The sequence below is a fragment of the Aethalodelphis obliquidens genome, unplaced genomic scaffold (genome assembly GCF_003676395.1).
Source record: "Aethalodelphis obliquidens isolate GAN/ISIS:26980383/991018 unplaced genomic scaffold, ASM367639v1 scaffold55, whole genome shotgun sequence".
NCBI lineage: Eukaryota > Metazoa > Chordata > Mammalia > Artiodactyla > Delphinidae > Aethalodelphis > Aethalodelphis obliquidens.
In genome coordinates, this window is record NW_020837999.1 from 12,365,057 (window position 1) to 12,387,005 (window position 21,949).

Here is a 21,949-nt window from a genome sequence, read left to right on the forward strand (position 1 = left end):
TTAAGGGTTACAATTTTAAATAATGTGGTAAGGTAGGATCTAACAGAGAAGGGAACATAGGAAAAGCCCTATAAGAAGTAAAGGAAGAAGAAATCCAGATATCTAGAGGAGATCATTTCAGGCAAAATAAATGCAAAAGCCATAAGGTAGCTTAGCCTGTCTGAGTAAACAAGTAAGTAGATGTAGGTAGAGCAGAGTAAACAAAGGAGAGAGCAGTAGAAGTAACAAGAACCAGATGATCTAAGATCTTGAAGCCACTGTAAGGACCTCAGTTTTGTTCTGAGTGAGGTGGGGAGCCATTTGGAGTGTGGATCAGAACAGTGGCGTGATTTGACTTATGTTTTAAAGGATTACTTTGACTACCGTGTAGCTAAGTAAAGGACTGGAGGGGGTGGGTATGAAAGCAGGGACCTGGTAAGAAAGCTACCATAATAATCTAGGAGGAGAGATGCTGATGACTCGGATTAGAGTATTAATAGTAGAGTGGGAAGCAGTACTACAGACTTTGGATACAGGTTTCCCCTACTATCTGAAAGCAGAATGTTCCTATGAAAACTTTCATACGTCGAAATGGAGTAAAATGAAGAAGCAATTACCTTAGGACACATCTTGCTAATGGATGCACAGAATAAATTGAGATAAAGCACAGATGCTCACAGACACAATTCAATGCTACGACAGCTTGAGGCTGAGACAGAGACACAATTCAAAGCTACGGCAGCTTGACGCTGAGATAAGACACAATTCAATGCTATGGCAGGTTGATGCTGAGATGCCGAGTATATTTCACTGGGAAGGAGCTTGGTGATGCCACTTGCTGCTCAGGGTGCACACTGCAAACAAACGCCAAATGCCATTTTCGCTTTTCACCTTTTTTCTGTAAAAGCAAAAATCCTCTTTGGATTTTTTAGTTAGTGAAAGCAGGTACTAAGCAGGTCTTTAGTAAAAGCAAAGTGATATAGAAGCAAACATTCAAAAAGCAGGGGATACATGCAATACTTTTAGGGATAAGTTATGGGGACCAGGAGAAAATGAGAGATTGGCTTCAACAAAGCAGTCCAATAATGTGCTAGGTAGGTGGGGGAAATGTCAAAAAGATATGAGAGAAAAACGAAAAGAAAGAAAAGACAATAAAAAGGAAAAAGGAATACCAAAATAAAGGAAAATGAGAAGTGGAAAAAATTTGAATAAGACAAAAGAATATGCTAAATAAAGAAGGGGAACAGAAATTCCCTGGCAGTCCAGTGGTTAGGACTCTGAGCTTTCACTGCCAGGGGCCTGGGTTCAGTCCCTGGTTGCGGAACTAAGAGCCAGCAAGCCAAGAGGCGTGGCCAAAACAAAAAGGGGCGGGGGGTGAAAGACAAATTATTAGAGGACAAAGGAAATAATATAGGAAATAAAAAGAGACCCCTACAAGTTAAGAAAATATAAAAATATGAAAACATAAGAAAAAAATCATATATTAAACTTTTATTCATACTTTAAAACCCTGCTCAAGTGTTTCTTACATTCCCAATCAAAAACAATTATTCCTTCTTTTGGTCTACTTATATAGAACATAATTCTTACATACAATTCTATTATTTTAAGTTTCACACATTTATTTATAAACTTTATTCCTTTATAAATTTATTTATTTATTTGTAAACTCCTGAATGAGAGATCATGTCTTTGTTACAGTCATCCTTGATTTTCTAAAGTTTAGTATAGTATGTAGTATAGTAGCCACCCAGTAAATATTTGGTGAGCTGAGATGAGTTTGTCTGAACATTACTGTCAAGGATTTAGCATAAAACACTAAAAGAAAAGATGGCGAGATTAAGAGGAGGACAGGTTATTAATTTCTTTTTCTACATAGACCTGTGAATTATTTCATTTATTACAATAAGCATAATTTATTTTTTTAATTTTAATTCATTTTAAGAATTATTTTTCTTAATTTAGTTAATTCAACAAAGAATACTGAGAAAAACATGTTCAAAAAACCAACTGTTCATAATTAAGCCTCTTTCACTCATTATATAAACATCTTTAGGCTAAGTATTCTATGGGATAAAAAAGCTAGTTGGCTCACTTAAAATGTTTCTGTATTTCCAACTCTTTCATTCTGTAACAGTCACAAAGTATGACTGTAACTTTACTGAAGCGCATTATCTCAAGAGGAAATTACATAGCAACAACAAAATGACAGAGCAGATTTCACATTTTCAATCAGACCAATAAACTCAAAAATTGTTTCATTAGCCATCATACCCTCTTCTTCACCAATTTCCTAATTCACTTAAACACAGTGCCAAATTTAAAATCCCAAAAACACATTTATAAAGTAATCTTGATTTTTTTCTAATTTTATAGCCCTCTCAACCTGCAACTATAAGAACTGGATTTGGTTTTGCATCTCATAGGAATTACAAAATTGTTATTGTTCTTTAGTACCTTTAAAATGTATTCATTAAGAAGAGTTGGACCAATACCTAAAAGTCACTGATAATTAATAAAAAGCAATGGTTAATTTCAAAAGACATTTATAATCCAAAGAATAGAGTGATTAAACACAGGACACTGCAGGGACCTCCCTGGTGGCGCAGTGGATAAGACTCTGCACTCCCAATGCAGGGGGCCCGGGTTTGATCCCTGGTCAACTAGATCTTACATGCATGCTGCAACTAAGAGTTCGCATGCCACAACTAAGGAGCCTGTGTGCCTCAACTAAGGAGCCCGCAAGCCGCAACTAAGGAGCCCACGTGCCGCAATTAAGGAGACCTGGAGGTGCAACTAAGAGCCGGTGCAACCAAATTAAAAAAAACAAAAACAACCATAGGACATTGTAAAATAAAAAAGCCAAAGTGAAAAACGTGGGGAAAGAACCTTAACAAGGTTAAAGCAAACATTTTTCTACTGCTGTGTACTGTCAAGGGTATACTATTTCTGGTTATTGCTTTTCATAAGTAAGAAAAATGATTTAGTATTTTAGAGTCATTTTAGGAAAAGTAGTTCTTTCACCTAGGTTCCAATACATAATATATATCATATTTATATCTAGAAATTGATAAAGAGGGTATCTACAGATATAGATATATAGATATAATGTAATGTATAAACTTCTAAAAGACTAAATGTTTATATTCATGCACCAATAGGAGTTTTACCTATTACCATTCACTATTTATATGAGGACAGCAATCCCCTCCTCTCCCGATTCTGTGTATGTGTTGTGTTGTGTGTGTATGTTCAGACACTTTAACTTACCTTTTTCTCACTCACTCATACGGGTCATTGTTTTACAAAATGTACCTAGAGATAATATTACATGTCACTAATTCATAACTGTGAAAGAGGCAGAATCAGGAGAAGACAGGAAGGACTGCTATCAACGTATGAATAGTAAACATTGTTGCATGAATATAAACATTTAGTCTCTTGGAAGTTTATACATCACATTTATTTATTATTTTAATTGCCTCTTCTGCAACTGTCAGAACTGTTCATCTTTCTTGCCTGCTGCTGTGCCTCCATAAACTTGGAAAAACATTTTGCTATTAAATATTTTCTCTTTAAAAATACTTTCGCCTAGCACCTTATCCTTATTTATTACTCCCATTCTTTCATGCGTATTTTCATGTCTTTGCTCCTTAGACTGTAAATGCCGTGAAAATTAACTCTATTTTTTGAAGTCCTTCAGGCCCTAGGAGTTACTGAATTAATGCTCCAGGAGTTAGTGAGTTAATGTTTTCTGAATTCAATAAAGAACATGGTTTTGAGTAAACTTACCTCTTCTCTTCTCTCTTCTGCAGAAGGAGTTTTAAGTTCTCGTGCAGTATCATCTTTTGGGTCAAAAAGATATATGTAATCTGAAGAGTAACTAACAAGAATCTCTTGACCATCTTCACTGTAACACAGAGATGTCACCCTGCAGGACTTGTTATTAAGATGGGAAGGGATAAAACGGGCAACCATTCCAGTAGTTCCTCGACCTGCATAATTCCCTAAATAAGAAAAAAGGAATTGTTTAAAATTCAGAATATTTTTCAAGAAAAACACTTGAAAGACTCTTAATCTGAATTATGAGATATGTGATTTAACGTAGCAATATAAATCCAAGCTATCATATTCCATTTCTGGAAAAGACTCTTTAATCATCAGTCAAATTTTGTAACAAAATAAAAATGAATATAGTATAAAGGTTACATATCTTCCAAAAAGAATTCATGATTTTCTAGAATTCCAGATTACATCAATGTTTTATTGGAAATATGAGTTATTTAATCAATTTTATATTGTGATTACAGTCACACTAAATCATCTCTTAAAAATTCCCCACATTAAGATAATATAATTTTATAATATAAATCGGAAAGCTGATATTTACTAGCATACTAGATAAAACAGTACAGTATATTTTTAATATGATTTACCTTTTACTTTATGTCATTAAAAGGTTTTTGATTGCCATGAAATTCTCCTCTTATAAGATAACAGAGTGGGAATACCACTCTAATTTTAATTAATTTTGGTGGTCGTCAACATAATGCAATACGATAGGGAGAGGTACGACTGGCACTTTGTGCTCTGCAGACCCAGGAATGCTAAATTCTAAGAATCCCACAAAGCTGTATTATCCTGCCCTGCCCAAAATTTCAATCATGTCCCATCTGTTGAGAAATGATAACTGAGCCTACAGTTCCATATATTACTACTGTTCCCCCTAAACATGCATGTCCAAATAGACAAGACTCCTCAATCACAGTTCAAGAAAAGAAAAAAGATCCCATCTGGTTTTCCCATTTCAGTAATCTAGGTCCATTTTCACTGGACATAAACTGACATTGAGATCAACATTGTTAATTTCTGGCCCAAATCAACTTTTATTTTTGATGCCATAAAATATGTGAATATATATATAAATGTGTACATATGTATGTATATTTGGGGGGTGTGTGTGTGTGTGTGTGTGTGTGTGTGTGTGTGTGTGTGTGTGAGAGAGAGACAGAGAGACAGAGAGACAGAGAGACAGAGAGAGAGAGAGAGAGAGAGAGAGAGAGAGAGAATGTGCAATCTTGACCTTCCTTGATAGAAAATGCTAATGGAAGTTAGCTTTGAGGTGAATATTTCAGAAGTGATTTGATCCCAAAGCAGATGAGGAACAAATAGGAGTTTAAGGCAAATTCAAATTCAGTACTGCAGCATCATTTACAGTACTTTAGCTAGGCTACTAAGTAGGTATAAATATGTTATATATTAATACACACCCAAGTCACTGTTCTTTCCTAACTTTTCTCTCCACCACGCTTACTATTATCCCCTTGATTGAAAAGATGGCAAAGAGAAATTAGGAAAGCCAAGTGTTATGAGCTGAAGAGTGTCCCCTGAAAATTCATGTCCAACAAGAAACAGAACGTGACCTCATTTAGAAATAGGGTCTTTGCAGATGTAATTATCAAGATGAGGTCATACTGGATTATGGTGACCCTTAAATACAATGTAACTAGTTTTCTTATAAGAAGAGGGAAATGCAGGCACAGATACACAGGAGAGAATAGCATGTAAATATGGAAGCAGAGATTGGACTGATACATTTAAAAGCCAAGGGATGCTCAGGATTGTCAGCAACCTCCAGAATCTAGGAGAGAAGCAGGCAATAGATTCTCCATGAGAGCCTCCGGCAGAAAACCACCCTGCAACATCTTGATTTTAGACATTTAGCCTCCAGAAATGTCAGAGAATACATTTCTGTTATTTTAAGCCACCCAGTTTAGAGTAATTTGTTATGATAGACCCAGGAAATTAATATATCAAGTGTTACAACTTTTTAAAGTGATAAACTGCAAAAGTATCACACTGATGGGTCATAAAAACTTGGTGAAATGCTATTTTTTATAATAATCCATAGTATTTAAATACATTCTATTTACTAAATTTTACGTGAAACTAATGAAATTTTTAAATTGCAATACATCATAAAGATTTATCCTTTGGGGACTTCCCTGGTAGTGCAGTGGTTAAGAATCCGCCTGCCAATGCAGGGGACATGGGTTCGAGCCCTGGTCTGGGAAGATCCCACGTGCCGCGGAGCAACTAAGCCCATGCGCCACAACTACTGAGCCTGCGCTCTAGAGCCCGAAAGCCACAACTACTGAAGCCCACACACCTAGAGCCTGTGCTCCGCAACAAGAGGAGCCACCGCAATGAGAAGCCCACGCACCACAATGAAGAGTAGACCCCGCTCACCGCAACTAGAGAAAGCCTGCATGTAGCAATGAAGACCCAATGCAGCCAAAACTAAACAAATTTATACTTAAAAAAAGATTTATCCTTTGAACTGATAGGATCTCATATTTTCTCCAATATATGTCTTTTTACCTGTAGCTCTTGTACCCAGCATTCGCCGATCATATATTCGTACTGAGCTATCAGAACAACCAACAGCAAGGTAATATGGTATTGGTGGACAAATAGCTACAGATGTGGCAGCACGTCGGCAGTTAATTAAAATATCCTACAAAAGATAAAAAAATACCAGTTACATAAGCTTTACAACAGATAATAGTCTATTTAAAACATTTTCCCTTCAATTAGAACAAGAAAATCTTTTTCAGAAATCCTAATTCAGTCAGTATGACAATGAGGGAGGAAAAAAACCAACATGCCTCCTAAATATTCTCATACTCAGGAATAAAATGATCATCTTTAGAAATATTCAAAAACTCATACATTACCTATGTAATATGTCATTAAGTCATTAATGTCATTAGAAATGCCTGCGATCATTGGTCCACTGGACAGTAAACATGGAGGTATAATCAACCTTTGTCTATCATAAGTATAATCATTTTATACGGTACTCATGATATTTTAATTTTAATTACTGCTATTAAAATATAACAAAAATACCATAACCTGATATTAAAATTTTATATTTTTAACTTATAAAATCTGCCTCCTTACCCGTTCAAAAACAAAGTACATACATACATATAAAATTGAAGCCATGTCAAAGACAGGCTTCACTATAATGTCACTACTTATCTCTATACAAGCATTAGAAAATATAAGAGTTATCACTCCAAAGATATAGCTTTAAGGTACTGTTAATTCTATACTATTTTGTCTACAACTCTAACTCCTCACTCTTCTCAGAATAGCTGAGTTTGTAAGTTACATTTATGCTAAGTTTTATGTATTTAATTATGGGCCTCAGAACATTATTCCTATTACATAGAATTTATTCACCAAATACTGCTCATAATTCTAAATTTTTAGGAATTAAGAATTACCCTAGTTACCAATTTTCTTTATACTCTTTCTATTCCTTTTTACATATAAAGAAATCAAAAGTTTTACTGAGAAAAAATTTAACAATATTTCACTTATTAGCTTTGCTTTATTCTTTAGTTTTACAGAGTTTTTGATTATAAAAGCAAAATTAAATCCAACTACATTGTATATGAAACTACTGCTTAAAAGATTTTGACATAACAAATTTTAGGACCTATTATTTACTAAGAAACAGGTAAACCAAATGCCCCTAATAAACAACCTGCTATTTTAAACTTATTTCTGCCTTCAGTTCAACGTTCCTAATTGTGTATGTGTATACATGTATACAATATAAAAACTGACAAAATTTTTTTATTTCTGTTTTTTTTCTTCTCTGTTTCAATGTATAAAATAATCTTTTCTCCACCTAAAGTATGTTAACAATAGTAACTGGTTTAATTAGCAAACACTCAACCTGATTACTAGTAACTTTTTTTTTTGTAACTATCAGTAAAAATGTATTTAGCAGTACTTGCTTACTTCATTTACTACTCTAAAATGATCTGAGACAAAAGCTACTGTCTCTAAATAACATTTAGGGTTAGTTGTCTGGGGCCTTACACTGACTGATTTCTCAGGTCTTTTTCAAGTTTAAAATACTATTTTAAAAAATACAAAATTGATAGTGAAGCTCTATCTTTAGAGAAGTGAGCTAAATCTGAATGAACATGTTGATAAAATGGGATCTAACTGTCTAAAACAAAAGATAGCATATAAATAAATCTTGGTTTAAAGGACAGGGTAAAAATAAAAAGACACTGAACTTCTACATGCTTTTATCACTGCTATTGGTAAGCCAAAATTGCCTCCATAAATAAATGGAATATACTGATAAATACTTCAAGTTTTTATAATGCTATGGTATATACTGAAAAATTATATAAATTTTTATAAATATATTTGAACTGTACAATTTAAGTATAAGTTCCTTAACTTTACTATTAACATTTTAATTAAGATTTTTTTTGATTATGAAAATATACTTATTGAAAATTTTATAAAATAAAAAATTCTTAATTTATCCGTAAGCTCATAACAGAGTTAACTCACTACCCAATTTTAAGTATAATCTTAATTTTTTCATCATTTGTACAAAAACTTGATTCTTACATCTTTGCAATCTTCTTTTGTGCAGCTAGTTTTGATGCGTGTATCAAACCACCTAACAGTTCCATCTTCACCACAAGAGAGAAAAGTATACGGGTCATTAGGTACAGTCATAATCTGAAGATGAAAACAAAAGTACAGGTAATGTTTGTGAACATTTAAGCAGATGACTTTGAAAAACATTACTGCTATATCATAAAATGATTATGGCAAAAGCAACTAAGAACCATTTATTTTAATTATTTATGACTTACCCGTATCATAATGCAAAATAGTGCTCTACATATAGAAATATGCAAGAGGTAACTGTTGAATTAATGTGACTCATTACTTTGAAGTTTGACATTAATGTACCTTCAGACAGAAAGCTCTTTACATTATAAACTCCTAACAACTTGACAAGAAAAATCCTACCCTTGGAAGCTTGTTCAAACTTTGAATAGCCAAATTTTTGTTTTCTGGATGTGAATTTACACTTGTATTAGAAATACACTGTAAAATTTTACTCTCTGATAATGTTTATAAAAACTATGTGATGCTGAATTAAGCATTTAAACTGACCTCTCAAAAATTTTTTGAGTGATGGTAATGGTTCTATAACAATGTAGAAGTACTAAATGTCACGAACAGTACAGTTAAAAATGGTTTGAATGGCAAATGTTATATTGTGCATATTTTACAAAAATTAAATTTTGTAAAGAAATGAAACATTTTAGATATTCCTGTATCCACTTCTGGTTTAGCAATAATACTGTAAGTTGAGGCCCTCTGTGAACCCTCCTGTCCAACAAATTCCTCCCCTTCTCTGTCCTTAGAAGTAGAAACTGCCAAAATTGGGTATTTAGCATTCTCACAAAGGTTTTTATGTACCCATAAACAATGGAAGGTATATTCCTATGTATACATGAAAAGGTGCTCAGATTCATTAGTGATCAACTAAACACAAATTATAATCCTAAGTAAATATCACTACACATCACCAGAATGACCAAAATGAAAGGGACTAGATTAATATCAAATGTCAATGAGGACATGGAGCAACTAGGGCTTTCACACGTCATTGATGGGGCTGTAAAACAGTACCATCACTTTGAAAAACCATGTGTCAGTATCTACTAAAGCTGGTCATATGCCTCTCCCATGACCCAGCAATTCCACTACAAATAAATGTATGCATAAAGGCACCTAAAGATGTGTACCAGAAAGTTCATAGCAGCATGATTCATATTAGCTAAATACTTGAAACAACCCAAATGGCCAGTAAGAGAATAAGAACATAAATTGTGATTTACTCTTAAAATACTAAAGCAATAAAAATAAAGAAATACATTGCTCTCAAATTATGTAAAACCAGTGATTAAAAATAAGATTTCTTGCCAGAAATCAGTGGAGTAACATCTTTAAAGTAGTAAAAGAAAAAAAAAAACTGTCAAACTAGAATTCTATACCCACAGAAATATCTTTCTAAAACAAAAATAAACTAGACTTTTTCAGAAATAAGAAAGCTGAAAGATTATTCAGTAGCATAGAAGCCAGTAAAGGATGCCTCTTACCTAACTATGACCCATTATTTTTGTAAATAAGAGTTTGAATGAAACTCAGCCACATCCAATCATTTACATATTATCCAAGTCTGCTTTCCTGACACAATGGCATATTTGAGTAGTTGTGACAAAGATTATATGGCACACAAAGCCTAAAATATTTACTATTTGGTATTTTACAGGATAATTTTCCAAACCTCTACAATAACAGACAAGCACAATATAAATACATCTTCTAAAATCCTTCTTGTAAAAGGAAAATAATACCTGTCATAATCTGGATCTATGCAAAGGAATTTAAGATTAGAAATAATAAATATGTAAGTAAACATAATATAATTTTTACTTTGTTTTAAAATCTTTTTAAAGATAATGGACTATTAAAGGAAGACTATTAACAATGTATTAAGGAAATTATGAAACATATAAGAATAAAATGTAAGAAAAAAATATCCAAAATTCCAGGAGAAGAAAACTGAAAGTACAGTATTATAAGATTCTTATACTATATTTGAAGTGGTACCATATTACTTGATGGTACACTGTGATAAAGTTCATGATGTATACTATAAACCCTAAAGCATACACTAAAACATCAACAAAAAAAAGTTATAGCTAATAAATCAACAAAGGAGGTAAAGTGGAATCACAAAAATACTCAGTTCTTCCAAAAAACAGAAGAAGGGGAAAAAACTGATGCAACAGGAACAGAGGGAAAACAAAGAGCAAGACACAAAATTTAAATTCAGATACCTACATATCAATAATCACATTAATTGTAAATGATATAAACAGCCCAATTAAATAAAAGGCAGATGTTGCTAGATTGGATAAAAAAGCAAAACCCAACTATAAATTGCCTGTAAGAATCTAACTTTAAATATAAAGACACAGATACCTAGACTAAAAATAAAAGGACAGAAGAAAGAGATACCACAATAACTCTAATAATGAGAAAGCTAGATTTGCTATATAAATAGCAAATTTCAAAGCAAAGAGTATTAATGGGATAAAGAGAGTCATTTTACAATGATAAATGGGTCAATCCAAGAATAGAAACATCAAAATCCTGAATGTTTATGTAACTAAAAACAGATTTTTGAAATATATGAAGCAGTAATTGACAGAACTGAGTGGAGAAACAGTCCAAAAATATTAGATTTCAACAAACCTGTTTCAATAATTGATAGAACAATCAGAAAATCAGTAAGAATACAGAAGAATTGAACATGGTTATCAGTCATCTTGACATAACTGATATTTATGGAACACTCTACAAACAAAAGAATAAGCAGTTTTTAAAGTGCATAAGATAAATTTACCAATAGACTATATTCTGGAACACAAAACCAGTCTCATTAAAATTAAAAGGATTTAAGTCATACAAAGTACATATTCTGACTGAGATGGATTTAACTAGAAAATAATCATTGTAAATCAATCCATACAAAGACAGTTACACAAGTGATTAAAATAGCTTCAATTGCAATTAAGCCCAAGCTGGAAAACAACTCAAATATTCAAATATTTCCAAATATTTGGAAACTAAATGACATGTTTCTCAATAAATGATGAATCAAAGAAGAAATCACAATGGAAACTAGAAAATATATTTACTAATTTACTAATAGAAGAGAAATGGAAGTTCAGCATATCAAAATTAGTGAAATTTACCTAAAGGAATACTCAGTGGAAATTTTATTTTACTAACTGCCTGTATTAGAAAGGATAAAGGTCTCAAATCAGTAACTTCAGCCTCTACTTTAAGAAACTAGAAGAAAGAGAACAATGAAACTCACCATAGTAAACAGAAGAAAGGAAAAAATGGAGATCAAAAATAGAAAAAGAAAACAAGAAAATAGAGAAAACCATGGAAACCAAAGTTTGTTCTTAGAGATGATCATTAAAATTGATGAAATCTCTACTCAGACTGCTAAGAATAATAGAGAGAGAAAGAGAGAAGAATACAAACTACCAATATCAAGAGTGACAGAAGTGACATCACTATAGATTCTACAGATATTAAAAGGATAGTAAGGAAGTACTGTGAACAACTTACACCAACAAATTCAGCAATATAGATGAAACAGGTTCCTTGAAAAGGATAAAATACCAAAGCTCATTAAAGCAGAAAGATATAACCTGAATCACCAAATATTCATTTTAAGAAATAAATATGCAGTTATAAACATCCTACAAAGAAAACTCTAGGACCAGATGGCTTTATTGGTGAATGCTCCCAAACATATAAGAAACAAATATTACCATTTCTACACAAACTCTTTCAGAAAACTGAAGAGGACAAACTTTCCAAGTTATTGCAATAAGGCAGCATTATGCTAACAACAAACCCAAAGACAGTGCAAGAAAACAAAGCTAAAGATCATCTCTCATGAACACGTCTGCAAAAAAAAAAGTCCTTAACAAAATGAATACAACAACACAGAAAGAGGATAATATATCAATATATGACCAGGTGAGGTTTATCTCTGGAATGTTAAGTTGGTCTTAATGTTTGAAAAATAAATGTAATTCACCCTGTTAAGAAACTAAAAGATCCAATTAAAGATGTTTAAGAAAAAAAAAAGAGTGGAATGCACATTGATCTCAAGTCCATGTGAAATGTTTTTCAAGATGGACTGCAGCTACACAGAGCAAAACAATTCTCAATAAATATTAAATGTTTAAAATTGTAAAAATATCTTTTCTACTATAAAAAAAGAAACTAAAAGAAAAGCAATACAATCCTTTCAAAAAATGAAAAAATACAGAGAAAACACATGACAAAATCCAATATCCATTCCCGGTAAGTGTAAGAATATGAACAGAATTAACTGAATCTGCTAAAAAGCATTATTGAAATATACCTTCTGCCATAGTTAATAGTGAAAGATCAAAGATCAAAACAAGGGAAGGATGTTTAGTCTTACCACTTTTATTCAGTATTGGACTGAAAGTTCTAATAAGTGTGATAAGATAAGAAAAAGAAATAAAAGGAGTCCAGATGGGAAAAGAAGAAAAATTGTCTCTATATTCACAGATGACATAATCATCTAAGGAGAAAATTCTATGTAATCTTTTTGTAAAAAGTTACTAGAGCTAATAAGTGAGCGTAGCAAAACTGCAGAATACAAGATCAATATATAAAAATGAACTGCATGTGAAAATACTAGCAACAAAACCATCAGAAATTGAAATTTTAAAGATAATACCATTTACAATAACATTAAAAAATATGAAATATTTAAGGGTAAGTCTTAAGACACACAAACTGAAAATTATAAAACATTGCCAAGTAAAATTAAAGTCCTAGATAAGGGAGATATACTGCCATCATGGATTGGAAGATTTAATAATTGTTGTCAATTCTCCCTAAATTGATATATAGATTCAAATAAATCCCAGGAGGAATTTTGGTAAAAACTGACAATTTAATTATCAAATCCATGTGGAAATACAAAAGACCTAAAATACCTTAAACAATTTTGAAAAAGAAGAAGAAAGGACATATACTACCCAGTTTTAAGAGTTAATATTAAGCTATAGTAATAAAGACAGTGTGGTACAAGCATAATCATAAATCACTGGAAGAGAAAAGGTACTGACCAGAAATAGGTGAAAATAGATGTGGTCAAATGACTTATGATCATGATGCAAAAAAAGTTCAGTGGAGAAAAACGATGTTGGAAAACCAGATATCCATATGTAAAATAATGAACTTAAAGCAGTATCTCATACTTTATGAAAAAATTAACACAAAATGGATCATCGATCCAAATGCAAAACATAAAAGTATAAAACTTTTAGGAGTGGGCTTCCCTGGTGGCGCAGTGGTTGAGAGTCCACCTGCCAATGCAGGGGACACAGGTTCGTGCCCCAGTCCGGGAGGATCCCACATGCCGCAGAGCGGCTGGGCCCGTGAGCCATGGCCACTGGGCCTGCGTGTCCGGAGCCTGTGCTCCGCAACAGGAGAGGCCACAATAGTGCAAAGCCCGCGTACCACAAAAAAAATAAATAAATAAAATAAAACTTTTAGGAGAAAATCGTTGTGACATTTGGTTAAACAAAGATTTTTAGACACAACATTGGTTCCCCTCCCAAAATAATAAATTTGATAAAATGGGTTTCTTTAAAATTAAAGAACTTCTTTTTGAAAGATACTGTAAGGAAAATGAAAAGACTAGCCATCAACTCAGAGAAAAAAATTGAGTCACATACCTGAAAAATACACAGAACATACTTTTAAAAACCCTCAAAACTCAACAATAAAAAATGAAACAATGGGCAAAAGATTAAACAGACAATTCACCGAAGAAGGCACATGAAGAAACAGGAAAACATGGCTCAAACAAACGAACAAAGTAAATCTCCAGAAACTGACCCTAATAAAAGGGAGACATATGAATTACCTAAAAAAGAATTGAAAGTAATGGTCATAAAGAAATTCAGTGCGCTACAAGAGAATACAAATAGACAGCTAAACAAAATCAGGAAAACAATGCATAAACAAAACGAGAATATTACCAATGAGAAAGAAACCAGAAAAATAGCAAAACAAAAATTATCGAGCTGAAAAATATAGTAACTAAATTTAAAAATTCACTAGAGGACGATCAACAGCAGGCTGAATCAAGCAGAAAAAAGAATCAGCAAAGTCAAAGATAAGCCATTTGAAATTATCTAGTCAGAGGAACAAAGAAAAGGAATGAAGTGAAAAAGCCTAAGGGACTTATAGGATATCACCAAGATGACCAATATTCCCGTTATAGGAGTTCCAGATGGAGAAAGGGGAGTGGGTAGAGAGCTTATCTGAAAAAAATAATGGCCGAAAACTTCCCAAATCTGAGAAAGAAAATGAACATCCAGATTCAAGAGACTCAGAGGACTCCAACTAGGATGGGCCCAAAGAGGCTCAAATCAAGACATACTATAAACAGCTAGTCAAAAGTGACTTAATCTTGAAAGCAGCAAGAGAAATGTGAATCATTACATACAAAGAAGCTCCCATTAGATCAGTGGATTTCTCAGCAGAAACATTACCAGCCAGAGGGAAGTGGGATAATACATTCAAAGTACTGAAAGAAAAAACCTGCAAACCAAGAATACTATATATCCACCAGAACTGTCCTTTAAAACTGAAGGAGAAATAAAGACGTTCCCAGATAAAGAAAAACTAAGAAAGGTTATCACCACAAAGACCTGCATTACAAGAACTGCTAAAGGAAGTCCTTCAAGTTGAAATCAAAGAAGCTAGACGGCAACACACAGCATATAAAAATATAAAGATTTTGTGGTAAAGGTAAATATACAAATACAAAAATCTGTAATACTGTAATGGTGGTACATAAATCACTTTTGAGTACAGAATTTAAGAAATAAAAGCATTAAAAATTATTATAACACTATGTTAGTGAATATAAAATATAAAAAGACATAGTTTATGACACTGAACAAAGTGGGGCAAGGATGTAAAGGAATAGTATTTTTGTATGTAATTTAAGTTGTTATCAGTTCAAGATAGATTGTTGTAACTATGTTTTATGTAATCCTCATGGTAAACACAATGAAAAAAACCTATAAAAGATGCCAAAAGAAAACAAGAAAGGAATTAAAGCATGTCATTACTAAAGAAAAAAGAAAATCAATAAAACACAGTGGAAAGCAGAAAGAGAGGAAAAGAGTGACCAAATATTTGCAGGACACACAGAAAAAAATTTTTAATGGCAATAGTGAGTAGTTCCCTATAAGTAACTACTTTAAATGTAAATGGTACAGTACTAAGTGGGAAGTTTATAGTAATAAATATCTACATTAAAAAAGAAGAAAGATCTCAAATCAACAACCTAACTTTACACCTCAAAGAACTAAAAAAAGAACAACAAACTAAAGCTAAAGTTAATAGATGAAGGAAATAATAAAGATTAGAGCAGATATAAAGGATATGAAGAATAGAAAAAAGTATAAATGAAATTAAGTTCTTCTCAAAAGAGTATCAAAATCAACAAACCCTCACCTAGACTAACAAGAAAAAAAAACAAAATGACTCAGCAAAAATCAGAAATGAAAGAGGAGACATTACAACTTATACCACAGAAATAAAAAGGATTCTAAGAGACTACTATGAATACAACAACAGATGGAATGACCTAGAAGAAATGAATAAATTTTTAGAAATATACAACTTACCAAGACTAAATAATAGATTAGACAGATAGATAGATACAGATAAACTGAACAAAGCTACACTACAGTAAGGAGACTGAATCAGTAACCAAAAACATCCAAAGAAAGGAAAGCCCAGAACCAGATGGCTTGACAACACCACTTACATTAAAAAATTTACATCAAGGGCTTCCCTGGTGGCGCAGTGGTTGAGAGTCCGCCTGCTGATGCAGGGGACACGGGTTCGTGCCCCGGTCCGGGAAGATCCCACATGCCGCAGAGCGGCTGGGCCCGTGAGCCATGGCCGCTGAGCCTGCGCGTCCGGAGCCTGTGCTCCGCAACGGAAGAGGCCAGCAGTGAGAGGCCCGCATACCGCAAAAAAATAATAAAAAAAAAATAAACAAAAGAAAGTAAGACTACAAACCTGTATTCCTGATGAATACTGATATAAAAATCCTCAGCAAAATGCTAAAAAGAAAAAAAAACCCAAAACAATAACACACTAATAGTCTAAGTCAGATTTACTTCTGAAATGCAAGGATGGTTCAACATATACAAATCAATCAAAGTAATTCATCTCATTATCAAAATGAAGGACAAAAACCATATGATCATCTCAACTAATATAGAAAAAGCATTTGACAAAATACAACACACTTTCATGATAAAAAACACTCAACAAACTAGGAATGGAAGGAAATTACCTCAACATAATAAAGACCATATATGAGAACCTCATAGCTAATATATTCAATGGTGAAAAACCAAAAGCTTTCCCTCTAAGATCAAGAACAAGGCAAAGATACCCACTCTCGTCACTTCTATTCAATATAGTATTAGAAGTTCAAGCTACAGCATTAAGGCAAGAAAAAAGAAATAAAAGACATCAAAATTGGAAAGGAAGAAGTAAAATTATCTCTATTTGCAGATAACCTGATCTTATACATAGAAAACTCTAAAGTTTCTGCAACAAAACTATTAGAATAAATGAATACAGCAAAGTTGCAGTTATAAAATCAACACTTAAAAATCAGCTGTATTTATATACAGTAACAATGAACAACCTGAAAATGAAATTAAGAAAACAACCCATTTACAACAGTATCAAAAAAATAAAATACTTGGGAATAAACTTATTCAAGGAGGTGAAAGATCTGTACACTGAAAACTACAAAACAATGCTGAAAGAAATTATAGAAGACACAAATAAATGGAAAGATGTTCTGTGTTCATGGACTGGAAGACTAAATATTGTTAAAATGTCCATATTACACAATGTGACCTATATTTAATGCAATTTCTATCAAAATTCCAAGGACATTTTTACAGAATCAAAAAAAAAAACCCTAAAATTCATATGGAATCTCAAAGGACACAAAACAGCCACAACAATCTTCAGAAAGCAAAACAAAGCTGGAGGCCTCACACTTGCTGATTTCAAAGCGTATTACAAAGTTACTACATTTAAAACATTATGACAGACCTACAGACCAATGGAACAGAGTAGAGAACCCAGGAATAAATAAACCCTCACATATGTGGTCACATGATCTTTGAGAAAGGTGCCAAGGCTACACAATAGGGAAAGAATAGTCCCTTCAACAAATGGTATTGAGAAAACTGGATATTCACATGTCCAGTTTTGAAGGAAGTAAGGAAGGAAGAAGGAAGTTGGACCCTTATCTACACCACATACAAAAATTTACATGTATTAAAGACATTTTAATGTAATACTTAAAACTATAAAACTCCTAGAAAAAAACCCTGGGGAAACACTTCATGACTTTAGATTTGGCAATGATTTCTTGGATATGACACCAAAAGATCAGGCAACAAAAGTGAAAATAGACAATATCAAACTTAAAAACTTCTACACAGCAAAGGAAACAATCATCAGAGTGAAAAGAGAATCAACAGAATGGGAGAAAATGCACACTGCATCTTATAAGGGATTAATAGCCAAAATATATAAAGAGGGACTTCCCTGGTGGTCCAGTGGTTAAGAATCTGTCTTGCAATGCAGGGGACGCAGGTTCAATCTCTGGTCAGGGAACTAAGGTCCCACCTGCCATGGGGCAACTAAGCCCACACATCGAAACTACTAAGCCCACACACTCTGGAGCCCGCGTGCCACAGCTAAAGAGCCCACGCGCTGCAACTACACAGCCCACATGCCACAACTACAGACCCCATGCACTCTGGAGCCCGCACGCCACAACTAGAGAGCCCGTGTGCTGCAACTAATGAACCTGTGCTCTCTGGAGCCCACACACCACAATCAGAGAAAAGCCCGTGCACCACAATGAGGAACCTTCATGCCCAACGAAAGATCCCGCATGCTGCAACTAAGATCAGACCCAGACGCAGGTACATAAATAACATATATATATGTGTGTGTATATATATGTGTGTGTATATATATATGTGTGTGTATATACATATATATAGAACCTCTTCAACAATAAAGCAATCCAATTAAAAAATGGGAAAAGTACTTGAATAGACATTTTTCCAAAGATATACAAATGACCAACATACACAAAAAGAGCTAACTCAACATCACTAATTAAGGAAGCAAATAAAAACCTCATTTAGCTATCTCCTCACACGTTAGAATGGCCACTATTTTTTAAAAAAAAGAAAATAACAAGTGTTGACAAGGATGTGGAGAAATTGCAACCTCTGTGCACTTTTATTGGGAATGGAAAATGGTACAGCTGCTATGGAGAAAAGTATGGAAATTCCTCAGAAAACTAAAAATAGAATAATCATATGATCCAGCAATCCCACTTCTGTGTATATATATCTAAAAGAATTGAAAACAGAACCTTGAAGAGATATTTGTACACTCCTGTGTTCATTACAGCATTATTCACAACAGCTAAGAGGTGGAAGCATCCCAAATGATCATTGATGGGTAAACAAGTAAAGAAAATATGGTATATATATACAATGGAATACTATTAAGCCTTAACAAAGAAGGAAATCCTGTCATATGCTACAATACAGATGAAACTTGAGGACACTGTGCTAACTAAAATAAGCCAGTCACAAAATGACAATTTCTGCATGATTCTACTTCTGTGAGGTATTTAAACTTATCAAACTCTTAGAAACAGAAAGTAGAACGGTAGTTGTCAGATGCTGGGATAAGGGGGAAGAGGAGAACTGTTCAATGGACGCAAAGTTTTAGTTTTGAACAAAAAACTATATTCCAATCACAGTGTATAGATATTCAGCAAAAAAAACCTTTGGCAAAAGCTTATATACTGTTAAAACGTCCTTATATAGGCTGCCTCTTTTGTTTATGTGCTGTTTGCAATTCTGATTTAATTTTCTAAGAAGTAAATTATGTTTATACAAAAAAGATCCATAGGGGAGAAAAAAATAAACTCCTAATTCATATTAGCAGAAAAATCAAATCCAGGTGAATTATAAGATTTAAATGGAGGGCTTCCCTGGTGGCACAGTGGTTGAGAGTCCGCCTGCCGATGCAGGGGACACGGGTTCGTGCCCCGGTCTGGGAAGGTCCCACATACCGCGGAGTGGCTGGGCCCGTGAGCCATGGCCGCTGAGCCTGCGCGTCCAGAGCCTGTGCTCCGCAACGGGAGAGGCCACAACAGTGAGAGGCCAAGTACCGCAAAAAAAAAAAAAAAGATTTAAATGGAAAAGACAAAACAATAAACTTTCTAAAAGAGAAAACAGAAGAATGCCTCCATAACCTTCATATAAGATTTTTTTGACATCTTTATTTAATAGAGTATAATTGCTTTACAATGGTGTGTTAGTTTCTGCTTTAAAACAAAGTGAATCAGTTATACATATACATATGTCCCCATATCTCTTCCCTCTTGCATCTCCCTCCCTCCCACCCTCCCTATCCCACTCCTCTAGGTGGTCACAAAGCACCGAGCTGATCTCCCTGTGCTGAGCTGATCTCCCTGTGCTATGCGGCTGAAGAAAAGTTTTTTTCAGCAGGATGCAGAAAGCGCTAACAATAAAGGAAAAGACCAATGCATTAGACAACACTGAGAACTTCTACTCATCACAAGACACCATCAGGAGGGTGAAAATACAACCACAGAGTGGAAGAGATAGCTTCATATGCAGAAGATATAAGAAATTTCTATAAATCAACAATAATAATGAAATAAAATGGACAACCCAATAGAAAGATTAGGAAAGAAATCTGAATAGGCACTTGACAAGACAGTACATCCAAATAACCAATAAACATTTGAAGAGATGCTCAACCTCAGAAGTATCAACAGAAAAAGGCATTTTAAACCACAAGAACCTGTCAAAATTAGAAATTAACAATACCAATTGTTGGTAAAGATGAGGAGCAATAGGAATTCTTATATGCCATTGGTGGGAATGAAAGCTGTTACACTTTGGAAAACTATTTGGCATTATCTCTAAAATAAACAAATACGTACCCTGTGACCGAACAAGTTTACCTCTAAACATAAATATACTGAAAGTCATGTAAAGGAATGTTCTCCAAACTGGAAATCAAATTTAAAATTTTCATCAACAGCAGAACAGATCAATCAGCTGTGGTTTATTCACACGATGGAATACTAAAAAGCAATGAAAATGAACATATTATACTTGTACCCAACATGGATGAATTTCACAAATGTAAGATAAGATTTTGTTCAGCAAAAGACATCAAATTCAGAAACAAAAAGAAACAGAAGACCATTTAATATGACTTCATTTATATAATGTTCAAAAACAGAAAAACTAAGGTGGTTAGAAAAATGAGGTGTTGGAAGTCAGGATAAAGGGGCTTCTGGGAAACTTCATGCCTTATATTTCTTTTTCTTTTTTTAAATATTTATTTATTGGTTGCACCGGATCTTAGTTGCAGTAGGCAGGCTCCCTGGTTGCGGTTCCAGGGCTCCTTAGTTGCAGCAGGTAGCCTCTTTAGTTGCGGCATATGGGCTCCTTAGTTGTGGCATGTGAACGCTTAGTTGCAGCATGCATGTGAGATCTAGTACCCTGACCAGGGACTGAACCCAGGCCCCCTGCATTGGGAGCGCGGAGTTATCCACTACGCCACCAGGGAAGTCCCAATGCCTTATATTTCTTGATCTTTGTGGTTGTTACATGTACAGATTCACTTTGTGATATTTTACTGAGCTATATGCTTAGTGTTTATGTACTTTACCTACATGTTTTATACATCAATGGAAAAAAACAATTTTAATGGTAGATAGAATAAGAAGGTCTTAACATGTATCTCATCAGAATTCCAGAACAAAGGAATACAGAGAGGAGGCTAAGAGATCTGCCTCAGATACCTGACACAAAACAAATATTAAAATATTTGCTTCCTAAGAAATGGGCTTTCAGATAGAGTTCCTCAGATAACACTAAGGCAAGGGAAAGAACCTCAATCTAGCTGAATTAAAAGGTAAAGAAAGTACAATTTCAGGTGGAGGAACCAAGATGGCGGAGTAGAAGGACGTGCTCTCACTCCCTCTTGCAAGAACACCAGAATCACAACTAGCTGCTGGGCAATCATCGACAGGAAGACACTGGAACACACCAAAAAAGATACCCCACATCCAAAGACAAAGAAGAAGGCACAATGCGACAGTAGGAGGGGTGCAATCAGAGTAAAATCAAATCCCATAACTGGTGGGTGGGTGACTCACAGACTGGAGAACACTTATACCACAGAAGTCCACCCACTGGAGTGAAGGTTCTGAGCCCCACGTCAGACTTCCCAACCTGTGGGTACAGCAATGGGAGGAGGAATTCCTAGAGAATCAGACTCTGAAGCCTAGTGGGAATTGACTGCAGGACTT

The 21,949-nt window shown here is 34.0% G+C and overlaps 1 protein-coding gene across 11 annotated transcripts in view; it reads right to left on the reverse strand.

Moving 5' to 3' along the window:
• Positions 1-21,949, reverse strand: part of DCAF6 (DDB1 and CUL4 associated factor 6) — a 168,535-nt gene that overhangs the window by 86,663 nt on the left and 59,923 nt on the right. For 10 of the 11 annotated variants that reach the window (XM_027086403.1, XM_027086401.1, XM_027086404.1 and 7 more), the window contains 3 exons: positions 8,428-8,541; positions 6,361-6,496; positions 3,772-3,986 (listed from right to left, as the gene is read on the reverse strand). In XM_027086403.1, the coding sequence (XP_026942204.1) occupies positions 3,772-3,986; positions 6,361-6,496; positions 8,428-8,538 (462 nt within the window). In that variant the 5' untranslated portion in view covers positions 8,539-8,541. Of the gene's footprint in view, positions 1-3,771; positions 3,987-6,360; positions 6,497-8,427; positions 8,542-20,569; positions 20,714-21,949 lie in introns of all 11 variants that reach the window. The other variant, XM_027086400.1, reaches the window with a different exon arrangement.